Here is a 16,518-nt window from a genome sequence, read left to right on the forward strand (position 1 = left end):
GCTAAAACATGTAATGTTAATCGTACACACAAATGGCCTCCTCGTTACATTAAATTACAAGGTTGTATAGCTCTTACACCAACGTTAGGCAGCTTCATAGCACTATGAGAGACTGAAAATAGGAAGGAGGAGCAGGAAAGAGGCAAAAGCAAAACAGGAGAAAAGGGGGGTGGTAAACAGATACTATTATGGTATGTTTTTTTTGTAGTGCTGCTGGTGCATCCTTGCACTACTTCAAAATGCTGTGGAACAAGCATTGGCAAAGCCAAAGCGTCTCACCTAGAAGAGGTATTGGCATTGGCAATGTTTTAGAGTGCGGTGTGGTTACAATTCATTTGAAAAAGTGGTATGATGCAGCCAGGCTTAATACTCTTTTTTTATTAAGTGCATTGGCATCATAGTCCTTTCTTATTGTTAATATTTTTACCCATGCTGCACAGCAGCCACAATGCTATACAGCATGGCTACAAATCACTGACAAAGTAGGCGATGCCTATGCTGTACAACATGAACAAAAAGCAAGGACATAGACAATAGTCTCAAAGACAAGACCTATTGTGTTTCCCAGTGCTTGTTAGTTCCAGGTGCAGAATCCCTGTGATTCTGAAGAAATCAGTTAATCCCCCCCATGCGTGAAAAAGAATAAAAATATTATATTTGGCAAGAAATCCCATAATGAAAGCAATAGCACCCATGTCAATGGCTTAGTTAAAATACTTTTGGAAACAGATAACATTAAGTGCCAGAATAAACATCCTTTTCAAAGAAGAAAAGGACTTCTTTGAAGTGTGTGTGACCTAGTAATACATAGTTACAGATGGCAAGACATTCAGCAAAGGTGACAGGGAAGAAGAAAAAATAAAAGTAGTAGCTCAATCCCTGCACAATCAGCAGAAGGACAGTCATCAAGCTGAAGAAACCAGTACTTGGTCCATGCTCCAGCTGAAAGCACGCAAAGTGAAGTCAGTACTCACTGGCCAATTAGAAGGCAGGAAATAACAATTAAGCGAATAAATGTTAAGCAATGGTTGGTCTGCCAGACCCTTCTTGTATACAATATCTATTGCAAGCGAGAGAGCATGCAGCGCATGCTTTGTTGCAGGAAAGAACCAAAAACAGATGGACAGAAAAAGAGGAGAGAGCAGAAGTGAATGATAGGACAATTTTGATGCTTTTATGGAAAGTATACCATCCCCAGAGTGTGGCATTTGTAAAACTGTTCTTGCATCAGTTGGGACATTTTGGCCCACATGCATCAAGCATTTTTGTAGTCGCAAACGGTGCGATTCCTTAAAATCGTCCGTTTGCGATTCCAAAAATGCTTTTTGAGATGCATCATGCTATTTTAGAAATCGCATCTTTTTTGCGATTCCTAAAATTGCGATAGCATTTCAGAAATCGCAATTTAGCGATTTCTGAAATGCTATGCATCATTTGATTTCAAATTGCGAAATTTGAAATTGCAAGTGCAAATTACCACGAAGTTGAACTTCGTGGTAATTTGCAAAATTGTTCAAAAAAGCATTTTTTAAACTGTTAACTTACAGACACACATGTCCTTAGGACATGTGTGTATGTAAATTATGCTTAAAAGTACTTTTCATGGGTGCAGGGGGGGGTCATTTGGACCCCCCTCTCCACCCTTGAAATGCTTTGATGAATTGCGATTTTTCAATTGCGAATTCGCAATTGCCATTCATTCCAATGGGCATTTTAGCCCATAGGAATGAATGGGGATTGCGAATTCGCAATTGAAAAATCGAATTTTTTATGCAATTCGGTAAAAATAGCGATTTCTACTGAATTGCATAAAAAAGGAAAAAATAATCATGCATAGGCTTTTGCGATTTCTAAATTGCGAATCGCTATTCTTCGCAATTTAGAAATCGCAATTGCCGATATTGATGCATGTGGGCCTTTGTCTCATCCTGGTCAGATCTCTGCTCTTCTTCCATTCGAACTTTGATCTTGGAAATTGAGGTGGTGGTTGGTTAAGGGCCACTTGATCTCACCAGGACTATTCAGCAATGAACTGAGAGCCATAGCAGGGCTACTGAAAGTTTATATGGCACAGGTTTACATGCGTGCAACCCAAACACAAGGGGCGATTATTCATAAAACTTCTGACAGCATGTCCTCTGGTACAAGCTCCAGTCCTGTTCTCAAACTGTGCATATTCTTTGACCGTAGGGTAGAACCCCGTAAGACAGTACGGTTGCTGACACCTCTGGACTGCCCTTTGTGGGATATTAATCCATGTCCTCATCAAGGAGTGTTTGTCCTCAACCAGGTCAATTCGGTTAAAAATCTTGCTTTAAAGTTGGCTGCAGTTACCTTTGAATAGGAGGTCTGTGCAGCTGTTAGAAGATTTGACTCTTTCACTTGCATCTTCTCCTCTTTGTTGTTCCTGCTCTAGACCCCCTCGCCGGCTACGGCTGTCATTGACTTTTTGTCAGTCCCACTTCATGAATGGAAATTGTACCTCTTGGAGCCTTGGCTAAACCAAGTCAGCCTTTTCAGACTCACCAGTAGGCTATCACCAGGACTTTAACTGGACTGCAATGATTTGACCACATGCCTTCTTCTTTGGCTGGTAATACCAAACAAAATGCCAATACTGCCAATTGATTTCTAAAAGACTTGTTTCATTCAGAGCATATGAACTAAACTATATGCAAAAAAGAGTTTTATCACTGAATTACTCCATTCGAATTTGTATTTTATTTACAATTTTTTCCTTTTCTGTATTTTTTCAAAGTTATTTCATATTTCAACAACACTTTTTGTGAAGCACAATACAAAAAAAAATACACAACAATAATCATATAAATATTTGTATAACATTCATACTAAGGGGTATTTCAATCATACTCTCAACACCAATCATACAACTACCAGTCTGACAGAACAAAAAAACTTTTTTGATTTATATACAATTCCTATGCACGAAACCTTAGATTCTTGTTTTTACATATAACTCTCTTAGATCAGAAAAGATTTTTCGGTTTGCTTAAGGTTTCCACGTAAAAAACGTGATCTGGGACGGTCTACGCGTTTCGAACTCCTTGGTTATGGAGTTCTCGTCAGGACCATGGGCTGTGAATGGAGAAAAGGGGAACCTGTATTAATGCGAGATCTTTGTCTATGTGAGCTGCTATTGGTTCAACACCCAATTCTATGCTTCTCACCTCTTCAAATGCGGGTCTGTTGTGCCTCATGGGTTCATCACTTTCCGCGGAGCGGGACCACCTATATAATGAGTGTACATACCTTATTTAGTACAATTATTCACACCATCCAACATCCAACATACTTGAAAGACATACACGCATACTCACTATTAAGGTGTGTCTTTCTCTTTTATTCCTGCAGTGAAAGAAGGGAGGAATTGTGTCAACAACTTCTCTAATGTGTGGGATCGGACTGAGTGGTTATGGCATTCGGGCGGTTGTTCTTACCGGTTATGTTGTTTAAAAACTGCCGAGAATGGGGATCCGTTTGCGTTTGTCGTGCGGTTCCCAGTGTGCCTGCGGGGGCCAAAGGAGAAATGATCTCAATAGTTTGCACTCTTTTAGCGTCCACAGGGATATCTTGGAGGTGTCCACTGGATCTTACCTTTCGTTTCACAGTGTGCTCCGTTATGGTCCCGTCTCACGATCTGAGAGACTGCAACAAGGGCTGTATTTCCTTCCTGATTGTGGGGTCACATGACTTTCTCATGTATTCCTGTCGCCATCTTTGCCTAGTCAATTGGTCACGGTGTTGCGTGTATGAATAAGGTTTGCTGGTGGTTCGTGGTCTATAGATGAATTGTGGTCTTGAGGCTGAAAAAACACTGTTGTGGCCCGTTCATGCATGATGGCTAAATTCTGATTGTCATTCTCGATTGGGGGCCAACTTGGATGGGGGATCGTTTGTCGATCGTATGTTACATGCAGATGTTCTATTAGTGTGGCTTAAAGCTTGAACATCTCTGAAAGTTCATTTAATCCATGGGTGGCAGTGTTGAATCTTACAATCATTGATGCCTCCATTTTTGACAATTTTGCGTCCATGTCTCCTCCTCTTGGATCTTGTTCCACTTTTGTAATTATAGTCCATCGCAGATCTTTATCCTCATGGTTTTTCAATTGCCAATGGTTGACCAGTGGGGCATTGGGTACCTTGCGCTTTATTCTGGATTTGTGTTGCTGTATTCTTGAACGAGCCTCCTGATTTGTTTTTCCAATGTAAAGGAGGTTACATGGGCACCTGATCCCATAGATCACACATTTCGTTTTACAATTTGTAAAACACTCGTGTTTCCACGTTATTCCATTGTATTTGAAAGTTGATCCTTCTTCAGTGAATTCACAGCAATTGCATCCTCCGCATTTATGATGTCCCATCACCGGTGGGAGGCCCATCATGCTTCTCAAATTGGTGGATGGCTTTGTTGGTAGTGCAGCTCTCACTAATTTATTGGCCAAATTTGATTCCTTTTTAAAGGCGAATAGTGGTGGTTTGTTCAATTCTTCACACAGATTTTTAACTAAGTGCCAGTTGTTATTTACTATTTTTTTCAGCTTGTTTGAATTGGGGCAATACGTTGTTACCAAGACTATTCTATCCAATTTCTTTTTTGTTTTTTTCTCCAACAGATGTTCTCGTGGAGTCCACCATGCCCGTTTCTTGGAACGGCGCAACAATTTTTTAGGGTATCCACGCTCAATGAGATTGATGGTTAATTTTTCAGCATGTTTTTCATATTCCTGTTTCTCATGACAATTCCTCGGGATCCTAAGGTATTGCCCATATGGTAAATTTTCTTTGAGGCTGCGAGGGTGATTACTTGTGAAATGTAATGACCGATTCCAGTCGGTTTCTTTTTTATGGAGGGTCGTTTTTAATTCTCCTTCCTCCGTGGGGTATATCTCTACATCCAAAAATGGGATTTTGTTTTTGGAATATACAAGGCTGAATTTGATCTCTTGTGTCCTGTTGTTGAGCCACTGATTGAACATCTTTAGTTCTTCCTCGGGGCCTGACCATACAAAAAACACGTCGTCAATGAATTGACTCCAATGGTTTATTGCATGATTGAAGGGATTGTTTTGGTAGATGAATCTGTCCTCATAGATTGACATAAAGAGGACGGCTAGCTCTGGGGCGAATGGACAGCCCATAGCCACTCCACCTGTCTGAAAGTAAAAATCACCGTCAAAGTAAAAATAATTGTTTTTGAGGGCAAACCTAGCCAACTGTAAAATAAATTCTGTAGGAACTTGTTCTGGTTTGTCTCGTGTTTCCAAAAAGTATTTTAGAACCTGTAATCCTTCATCTTGTGGTATTTGCGTGTATAAAGATGTTATATCCATTGTGACTAGCCAGTCACATGTGTTGTTAAATTTCACATCTTGTATTTTATTGATGAAGTCGGTTGTGTCTCTGATGTAAGACTTTACATCAGGAATAAATGGCTTCAAAAAGAAGTCCACAAATTTGGAAATGGGTTCCATCAGCGACTCACAACCAGATACTATTGGTCGTCCGGGTGGAGAGTTGGCGTTTTTATGTACTTTCGGTAGTACGTAAAAGAGTGGAATCCTCGGGTGTTTTATTTTCAGGTATTTAAATTCCTTTTTTCCAAGAAATCCTTTTTGAAAGGCTTCATCAATGATGGAATGCAATTGGTGTTTTAATTCCATTGTCGGATCTTTGTTGAGTTTACGATAACAATTGGTATCGCTTAGTTGTTTTTTGACCTCGTTGATGATAGCCATAGCAGGGCTACTGAAAGTTTATATGGCACAGGTTTACATGCGTGCAACCCAAACACAAGGGGCGATTATTCATAAAACTTCCGACAGCATGTCCTCTGGTACAAGCTCCAGTCCTGTTCTCAAACTGTGCATATTCTTTGACCGTAGGGTAGAACCCCGTAAGACAGCACGGTTGCTGACACCTCTGGACTGCCCTTTGTGGGATATTAATCCATGTCCTCATCAAGGAGTGTTTGTCCTCAACCAGGTCAATTCGGTTAAAAATCTTGCTTTAAAGTTGGCTGCAGTTACCTTTGAATAGGAGGTCTGTGCAGCTGTTAGAAGATTTGACTCTTTCACTTGCATCTTCTCCTCTTTGTTGTTCCTGCTCTAGACCCCCTCGCCGGCTACGGCTGTCATTGACTTTTTGTCAGTCCCACTTCATGAATGGAAATGGTACCTCTTGGAGCCTTGGCTAAACCAAGTCAGCCTTTTCAGACTCACCAGACTCACCAGTAGGCTATCACCAGGACTTTAACTGGACTGCAATGATTTGACCACATGCCTTCTTCTTTGGCTGAGCTGCAGTGGCTGCTGAGACATGAGGTGTGTGGAATCAGTGGAGATTGGCCACGAAACTGGTATACCACACATGCTGCCTTCTACTGCACCATGTCAGTGTTTTACAAACAGAAACCTCAGCTTTATAGGGCATTCATGAACTCAGACACTTATAGGCAGAGTGAACAGCACTGGTGGGGGAGCTCCTGTGCGGTAACTGCTAAGTAAGTGGAATGGAATGACGAAACTAGATTTCCATTTTTGAACGTGCACGTGCATTAATTCTGCTGATGTGTACTTTTCAGAGCCTGATGACCGACGCTGCCCTAGTGAGTGCCGGCCAAGGCCTGGGAATGATGGATGTCCCGGGAAGCAGAAATGTGTTAAAGTAGGCTGGTGTGACGGTTGGGAGTGCAAACGAGATGGTGGTGAGTTGGAACAATACAAGGCAGCTGCATGGTACCCACATGAGACCCCAACCCCTCACTCCAATGGTCCTAAACTAGAAGAAGGTCACACAGGGTGATGCCAATGCAAAATCTGTGCACTCTCTGATTTTATCATGAGCATAACACCAGAATGATGGCATCAGATATACAGACAGCTCCTCAGGTACCTGTCAACAAGCTGACAAAGACAATATGTTTGGGTTTATATAGGAGAAAGCATTGCTGTTATTTGGGATTCACTTGTCTAATTAAGTGACACAAGATAAGTACTGTATTTGTTCTGAATGTGTAGAAACAATGTGGACCAGCCCACGATGTGTTGGAATATTCACTAATATTCTTGGTCACTTGTGACGGTGTCCTCATTACTGGACCCAATGGGTCTTGTTAATAAACCCCTCACACACCAACCTGGTTGGCGTCATGCTTCATCATCGGGGTCCAACCAGGCAGCCGAATGCCGCCTGGTTGTGCTTCCAGGCCTGACTACAGTGGAGCAGGTGTCGTGCAACAGTGTGATGTGGATGAAGGTGAGTTTAAAAGATACCTCTGGGAATCATTACCTACTGTTTTATTCTTGGCGGCCCAGGGTATTGATTAAAAATATGTGATGCAACTACAAGTAGAAAAATTATTACTAAGAGTTGGCTTATGTGGTCTACATGTTTCAGTCCCTTCTGGAAAAAGTAGGCGGGACTTTCTTCACGACCATGAGAAAGGTGAAGTGAGTGGAAAAATGTGGTGCCACAGGTGATATTTGTCCTACACACGCGCTAAGGTGTGTGGAAAAAAGTGAAAAGTAAAATCAGTGTCTATATACTTACAGACACTTGACAATTGCGAGAAAAAACATCGCTATAACTTTCAGTTCTTTTAATTCAGGGCGCGGGAGAGAGGGACTCCCATTTCCAATTTGTTTGGTGAGTGTCCTCTGCGGGGAAACCTATTGCGGGTCCCTCGGCGTCCCGGGACACCGAGGGATCTTTTAAACTCACCTTCATCCACATCACACTGTTGCACGACACCTGCTCCGCTGTAGTCAGGCGTGGAAGCACAACCAGGCGTCATTCGGCTGCCTGGTTGGACCCCGATGATGAAGCATGTCACCAACCAGGTTGGTGTGTGAGGGGTTTATTAACAAGACCCATTGGTTCCAGTCATAAGGCCACCGTCACAAGTGACCAAGAATATTAGTGAATATTCCAACACATAGTGGGCTGGTCCACATTGTTTCTACATAATACATTTGGGGACAGGACGCGCCCCTAAAAACCCTTGCTCTCTCCTTTGATTATCCTTTGTTCTGAGTGTGACAACAATGAGTTGACATTGGTTTTTATGTCTATTTATATACACTGCCCCACATCTAATGTTTGAAGAGAGTTTGGCCTGCTTTCTCAATTGACCTGGGCTGGAGCATCAATCGTCACCCAAACTGTGGACCTAGATCACCATGATGATGCCCAACATAGCATGGGAACCTGACAGCTGAGTCCAACCCAGAATCCCTGACCTCCATTAACCTCCATATCTTCTTATATCACTGTTCCACTATTTGGAAATGGTCAAACACGTAACGTAAATGACAATGTGCATAATTTACACCTGTAGCACCCTTGGCCACAGATCTGGAAATGACCGTACTCAGAAGCTTATGCCTGCACCTGACATGATGAACAACAGGACAACCCTTGCATGATATTTGGACACTGATTAACAGGCTAAAATATGTAATGTTAATTGTACACACAAATGGCCTCCTCGTTACATTAAATTACATGGTTGTATAGCTCTGACACCAACGTTGGGCAGCTTCATAGCACTATGAGAGAATGAAAATAGGAAGGAGGAACAGGAAAGAGGCAAAAGCAAAACAGGAGAAAAGGGGGATGGTAAACAGATACTATTATGGTATGTCTGTTGTTTTTTTGTAGTGCTGCTGGTGCATCCTTGCACTACTTCAAAATGCTGTGGAACAAGCATTGGCAAAACCAAAGCGTCTCACCTAGAAGAGGTATTGGCATTGACAATGTTTTAGTGTGCTGTACAGCAGCGCCGATGCTTTGCAGTGTGGTTAAAACTAATTTTAAAAAGTGCTATGATGCAGCCTGTTTTATTTTTAAAGTGTATTCACATCATAGTCCTTTTTTATTTTTATTATTTTTAGCCATGCTGCACAAAAGCCACAATGATATACAGCATGGCTACAAATCAATGCCAAAGTAGGCAATGCCCATGCTGTACAGCATGAACAAAAACCAATGACAGAGACAATAGTCTCCAAGGTGAGACCTATTGTCTTTCCCAGTGCTTGGTATGTCTTGGTGCAGCTCCCCTGTGATTCTGAAGAAATCAGTTAATCTCCCCATGCATGAAAAAGAAAGAAAATATGATATTTGGCAAGAAATCCTATCACATAAAGAAAGCAATAGCACCCATGTCTATGGCTTAGTTAAAATACATTTGGAAACAGATAACATTAAGTGCCAGAATAAACATCCTTTTCAAAGAAGAAAAGGACTTCTTTGAAGTGTGTGTGACCTAGTAAAACATAGTTACAGATGGCAAGACATTCAGCAAAGGTGACAGGGAAGAAGAAAAAATAAAAGCAGCACCTCAATCACAGAAACAATCATACTTGGTTCATGTCCCAGCTGAAAGAAGAGGAAGTGACGCCAGTACTGACTGGCCAATTAGAAGGCAGTAAATGACAATTGAGCCAATAAATGTTCAGCAATGGTTGGTCTGCCAGACCCTTGGTGTATACAATATCTGTTGCAAGCGGGAGAGCATGCAGGGCGTGCTTTGTTGCAGGCAAGAACCAAAAACAGATAAACGGAAAGAGAGGAGAGAGAAGAAGGGAATGTTAAGACAATTTTGATGAGTGTATAGAAAGTTTATCATCCTAACAGGTTGGTATTAGGAAAACTGTTCTGCCTTTGATTGGGTCCTTTCTGTCTCATCCTGGTCAGATCTCTGCTCTTCCTCCATTCGAACCTTGATTTCGGAGATTAAGGTGGTGGTTGGCCAAGGGTTACTTAATCTAACCAGGACTATCCAGCAATGAACTGAGAGCCATAGCAGGGCTACTGAAAGCATATATGGCACAGGTTTAAATGTGTGCAACCCAAACACATGGGGTGAGCATTCATAAAAATACTGACAGCATGTCCTGGGGTACAAGCTCCAGTCCTGTTCTCAAACTGTGGATATATGATCCAACGGTGGACATGTTTATTGACATTAGGGTACACCCCGTAAGACAACACAATTGTTGACACCTCTGGACAGCCCTTTGAGGAATATTAATCCATGTCCTCATCAAGAAATGTTTGCCCTCAACCAGGTCAATTCATTTAAAAAACTTAGTTTAAAGTTGGCTGCAGTTACCTTTGAATGGGAGGTTTGTGCAGCTTTTGGAAGATTTGACTCTTCCACTTGCATCTTCACTTCTCAGTTGTTCCTGCTCTGGAACCCCTCGCCGGCTACGGCTGTCATTGTCTTTTTTTTCTGTCCCACTTTGAGAATGGAAATGGTGCCTCTTGGAGACTTGGCTAAACCAAGTCAGGGTTTTCAAACTCCACAAAAGGCCATCACCAGGACTTTATCTGGACTGCAATGATTTGCCCACGTGCCTTCTTCGTTGGCTGAGCTGCAGTGGCTGCTGAGACATGAGGTGTGTGGAATCAGTGGAGATTGGCCACAAGGCTGGTATACCACACATGCTGCCTTCTACTGCACCATGTCTGTGTTTTACAAACAGAAACCTTAGATATATAGAGCATCTGTAAACTCAGACAGTAGGGGCAGAGTAGACAGTACTGGTGGGGGAGCTTCCTGTGCGGTAACTGCTGAGCAAGTGGAATGAAATGATGAAACAAGAGTTCCATTTTTGAATGACCACATGCATTAGTTCTGCTGATGTGTCCTTTTCAGAGCCTGATGACCGACACTGCCCCAATGAGTGCCGGCCAAGACCTGGGAATGATGGATGTCCATGGAAGCAGAGATGTGTCAGAGTAGACTGGTGTGACGGTTGGGAGTGCCAACGAGGTGGCGGTGAGTTTAAATAATGCAAGGCAGCTGCATGGTAACCGCATAAGACCCCACCCCCTCCCTCAAATGGTCCAAAACTAGAAGACGCTCACACAGGGTAATGCCAAAGCAAAATCTGTGCACTCTCGGCTTTTATCATGAGCAGCACTGCATACAACCACAATGATGGCATCAGATAAACAGATAGTTCCTCAGGTGCATGTCAACAAGCTTTGACAAAGACGATAGGTTTGGGTTTATATAAGTGAAAGCATTGTTGTTATTTGGGATTCAGTTGTTGTACAATGTAGTGACTCAGGATGATTACTGTATTTGTTCTGAGTCTGACAACAATGAGTTGATATTGGTTTTTAAATCATTAACATTTCCAACAACGCTCCAATAGGAACATTCAGGAGCACACTGCAGATTCCAAAGACCTTCTACTGTGCCAAGCCAACGCCTTTCTGCAAGAATTCACCTGTCTCAATGCTTGTCCCCACCGAGGGCCTGATATTATCATTTTTTTCATATATATATATATATATATATATATATATATATATATATATATATATATATATATATATATATATATATATATATATATATATATATATATATATATATATCTCCCAAAGAGTCTCCAAGCTTTAGAGACCGCACTCCACGAGGCAATGCTCACAGAACCTTCTAATTCACATGAGGCACAGAAACAACCTGATTATATGCAGTCCCTGACGCGTTTCAATGCTCCTAGCATCTTCTTCATAGGGCGGGCAATGTAAAGCGGAAAAACAGCAACGGACTTCTGGCCATTTAAGCACAGCATGCATACTCTAGTGCAATGCATGCTAGTCGCAGTAGTCCCAATCAATTCCCTTCTGGTGTGGGTCTTCTTGTATGGGTCCGTTTTTCCCTTCATAGTACAACTCCCGATTTTTAAAATTTAATTTTTACCCTCTGGTGGGTTCCAAGTTCATAAATGTGCCTCTCCTTGAAAGTGCTTGCTTCGTGCTGGAAATAGGCTGCTGCGGCCTGCTGCTGCCTCACAGACCTGTAACTGACGTTGACGGCAGTTCGGTCTCCCACGGCCGGAGTTGCCGTGTCCATAAATCTCCCAAAGAGTCCCCAAGCTTTAGAGACCGCACTCTACGAGGCAATGTTCACAGAACCTTTTAATTCACATGAGGCACAGAAACGACCTGATTATATGCCCGTCGCGCGTTGCTGCGATCTCAGAAGAAAGGAAATTCAAGGAAACTCATTATGATAACCTTAAATTTACATTGTGTCATTGTTATTGAAACTTATTCATTTTATTTTGTTTAACATTTCTAAGTGTGGCTTGAGCAGTGCGTCCTCAATTGGCTTCCAATCTTGATTCTGGTTGCTCTCCTGTTTCATTCGAGCGGGCTTGAGCAGTGCCTAATTGATCGTTTTCCAATCTTGATTCTCGTTGCTCTCCTGTTTCATTCGAGCGGGCTTGAGCAGTGCATAATCAATCTGTTTCCAATCTTGATTCTCGATGCTTGTTTCTTTGAGAAGAACGGGCTTGAGCAGTGCGTACTTGATTGGCTTCCAATCTTGATTCTCGTTGCTCGTTTGTTTGAGAATTACGAACTTGAGCAGTTTGTATTTGAACAGCTTCTAATCTTGCATCCCGTTGCTCGTCTGTTTCAGAATCTCGTAATGCCTTTTTCTTTTGTGCTTCTGATGTAGATTAACCAATCGATTTCCGTTTGGGGGTCATAACTGGCGACAATGCTTGCAAATTCGCTGTCTATTTCAGTATTCGAAAGATTATGAGGGCCTTGGGGGGCCGATTTAAAAAATATATTTTTGACAGAAACCTTCGTGGGAGTGTACTCAACAACTTCCCAAAGTTTCATGGCGTTCAGATGAATGGTGTAGTAATGCATAAAGGACAAACAGACAGACGGACATACTTTAGTTTTTATATATATATATATATAGATATATATAACAAAACTCACTCCCATCGGTTGCCAGGTTTTACACCCATCCAATTGCAGTGCCCGTGGATTAAAAAAAACACCCTCAGTAGGAAATGTCTCTCACAATGACTGCAAGTTCCACAATGCATCTCGAGTTCTAACAGTTATTAGTTCATGAGCGGTTTTGTCTTAAAATGATTTCATATTCTCTGACCCTCTTGATCAGCCGCAATTATCACATCCAGGGTATTACACACTTAAACACTTGTTTAGTAACTCATGTTTACCATTTTGTAATAGGAACTCAGTGTCCATAGGTATGACTGTCCTTTTAGTGAAGTGATGGTTCTGGCAGTCTCAATTTCATTATTTCACCAAATGCGACTATTATGACCGCCAAACACTTTTCAGATCAGTTGCCAGCTTTGGCGGGTAATTGGCTACATGCAATTAACATTTCCAACAACAACGCTCCAATAGAAATATTCAGGAGCGCACAGTGGATTCCAAAGACCTTTTATTGTGCCAAGCAGTAAATACAGCAGATACACAGGATAGTGATTTTGCTACCCACATGTTAGGGATTCAATTGTGTATAGGTTCTCACTAATTATTAATTTCTCTTGGATAAACAGCCTGTGGCAATATAGCACTGTCCAGATTATCTGAATTATTTAATATATGTTCCAAATATCCACTTATAACTCTATCTATCTTTCATAAGGAATATAATGTGCCATGCTGGGAATTCTAAATGCAATGTGTACCATTCTTTTATTTTATCATGGCTAAAGTGTGCTAAAATGGTTGTACGTTAGGTAGGGCAATACATTTATTAGATTTGATATTCACAATTGCAGTAACAAGTATTTTTTATGCAATGCATGAACTGTGGTTTTTTCTTGGTGCCAGGGTTAATCTGTCTAGCTTACAGCACTAAGTTAACGGTCTACTGCAGTTAGTCAGACACCAAACGTCATCCCCAGCTGGGCTGTTGATTCCTTTAAGCAGGGAACTCAAGTCACAGGCTTAAGTACTGATCAACTTTCATTTGGTAAATCTTGTAATGCGCTTAAATGTACTCGTGATGGGACTGTTACACATTGGTGTGAGGTTTTCAGATCAAGACATTTACGCCTTCAACAAAGGAGTTTTAAAGCAACAGCAGCATTCCAACAATACATTTACTCCTTCGTTACAGGTGGACCAGATATCCCCCCGGGACTGGTAGAGCCGGTTATATTAAGTCTTGCAGGAAATCTACAGACCTAGGGGCAGATTTACAAGCCCCTTGCGCCACTTTTGCGTCACTTTTCCCATGTTAAAAGTTGTGCAAGGGGCTTGTAAATCTGCCCCCTAGTGGGCAATGTCTGAGTGAAATATGGGGAAAGATCTGGGAATTATCACAGAAATACAGATTTGTGCATATTATTTAACAACAATTTGCATTGGGGATTATTTACTCCCCTCCCAGTTTCCGATGCTGCGGTATGAGTAATTCTGAGGGGTTTGGGATCATCAGGGTCATTGACCGGCTCACTCGTAGTACAGCAAATAAATTTGCTGGTTTGGCACACAGTGAGTGATGCCGTCATAAAATACCTTTTGTGACAACAAGGGACCCCAATTAAGTCAGCTAGGGACCTCGGGGAGCAAATTTCTTAAAACAACAGTGGTCCCATGCAAAGTTATATTCACATCCAATAAATATAGACGAAATCAATTAACGCCAGGGAATACCTCCATGACCGCCGATTCTGGCTTACCCTGGGGCGTCCGGTTACGACTCTGTAACACGGCACCCGCATTCCTAATCCGGATTGCCGGTCCGGGCGATATTGAGCAACTTCCTGCCCCTTGTTAGCCACGCACTGCCTCGGCATTTTGAGGTTTAGTGAAATAAGGCAACTATTTGTTTGTCCTGATGATGGTTCCCATGACCCTTTAGGGGAACCGAAACGCCGTCGACTTGCTCATGCACCTCATACAAAATTTGATTGTGTAAACTGATGTAATGGTGCAACTTGATATTTTCTGTACAATGGATATGTAAACAGAAAAACGCTTGTTTGCCTTAGAACCTTTCCTATTTTCTTCAACTGTAATCACCCTGCATGTGTTGGGCACAGGCTTGTGTACCTCACGGGGGCATTGTGGAAGGTATTCGTGTTTCATTTTGAAATTCTGTTTATTGAGTAAACTTGAAGGACCTCTGTCCGGCTGGACATGTCATTCTAAAATATAGAATTGATTTCGTCTATATTTATTGGATGTGAATATAACTTTGCATGGGACCACTGTTGTTTTAAGAAAGTCATAAAATACTGCCTTGGCCAATATGCTGGGTATTTATTTTCCATGGGATTCCATCAAGGAAGCAGAGTAAGGGAGTGGAGGTGAGTAATGAGAAACACTGGGGCATATTATCAACGGCGAGCGATAATTATCGCTGGCCGTGTTTAGAGTGCAGAAAATTAACGCCGCCTATCGCCGGATTCTATCGCCCGGTGAGCGCACTATCAGCAACGCGCATCGCCGAGGTGATAGTAATCTAGGCAATATCGGCGATAAGGGGCAATATCACAGGATTACCTGCGATAAAAAAAAGAGTAAGCCAAAAACATTGCTGATAGGGAGATGTGGACTCAGCATAATAATCCACCTCCCATTATAGACATAGCCAAGTCAGAAAATTAGCAGGCGTAAGAAACCTGCAATAAAGCCGGTTAGTGCTAGTTTAAATGTCGCTAGGCCGGTTAGCGATTTCATTGATGATAGGGAGAATGCCTGTTAGCGATTAATATCTCTGTAGTTCACACGGGAATGCCTACCTCGCATCTCATTAGCGATGCGAGGCGATAAGATTATGGGCGCTAAGCATAGATTCACGCGTTAGCGTGTCCATGCTGATAGGGCGTTAACATTATCGCCGCTTTTTGCCTAAAAACGGACGCAAAAGCGGCGATAATGTTAACGCCGGCCCTTGATGATATGCCCCTGTGAGTTTGATTTGGAACCTCAGTCAGACACATTGGTGCAATAAGTAAACAGTGCCATGTTTCATTTTGCAGGTTTTCACCATGATTAACTTTCCTAATGATCCAGCGATGAGACCTGCTAATAACTGGACCTTTGCTGACCCAGGACCAGGAGATGTGATTCTCAAATCTCTGCCCGGAGCTCAACGTGTACACACCAGAGGCTTCTCATCCACATAAAATGCAAGACATGTTTTTTGAGAAAACTTGTGCAGTTTGCAAACTGTCAACCATGTACTGCTGTGAGTCAATTATTGTCTGCATAAAGTGTTTTTCCTACCAAAAATGCTGCTTCCGTCATTAATTGGGTAATACAAAAAAGCCATGTGCATGCCTGAGTGCAGTTCAAACTTACGTCCACTAGAGGTCTCACTAGTTCACGTGGCCCATGCAGGTGTTCTCTCTTGAGTTGGACTGCACACAGGTCTTTGCTGTTTGTGCACAAAATGAGAGCTTGACCCTGCACATACTCACACCACTTAATCCTGGATATTATTCTAAATGAGAGGATGTGGGTAGCAACCAGAGCTGCTGACTTTGTAACTGGGAAAGCGGGTTTGGGTGTCGGAATCGTCTCTACATTCTGTGATTCTGGGCAAATAACATAATCTCTGGCGCCTACAAAAAAATGAATGTGTAATGTAACTGGTGCATTTGTAAAGCACTCCCATACCTATAGGTCGAGTGAGCGCTATATAAAAAGGCAACAAAAAAACCCACAAAATTACCTGGGGTG

At 42.0% G+C, this 16,518-nt stretch overlaps 1 protein-coding gene across 1 annotated transcript in view; it reads left to right on the forward strand.

The window, feature by feature from the left end:
* The window catches only part of LOC147693249 (uncharacterized), a 79,947-nt gene extending 63,885 nt beyond the window's left edge, over positions 1-16,062 (forward strand). The window contains exons 6-8 of the mRNA XM_086933204.1: positions 6,608-6,730; positions 10,688-10,810; positions 15,816-16,062. Coding sequence (XP_086789330.1) covers positions 6,608-6,730; positions 10,688-10,810; positions 15,816-15,832 — 263 coding nt within the window. The 3' untranslated portion in view covers positions 15,833-16,062. The remainder of the gene's footprint in view (positions 1-6,607; positions 6,731-10,687; positions 10,811-15,815) is intronic.
* The last annotated feature ends 456 nt before the right edge of the window (positions 16,063-16,518 follow it).

This window comes from Lissotriton vulgaris, chromosome 8 (assembly GCF_964263255.1).
Source record: "Lissotriton vulgaris chromosome 8, aLisVul1.2, whole genome shotgun sequence".
NCBI lineage: Eukaryota > Metazoa > Chordata > Amphibia > Caudata > Salamandridae > Lissotriton > Lissotriton vulgaris.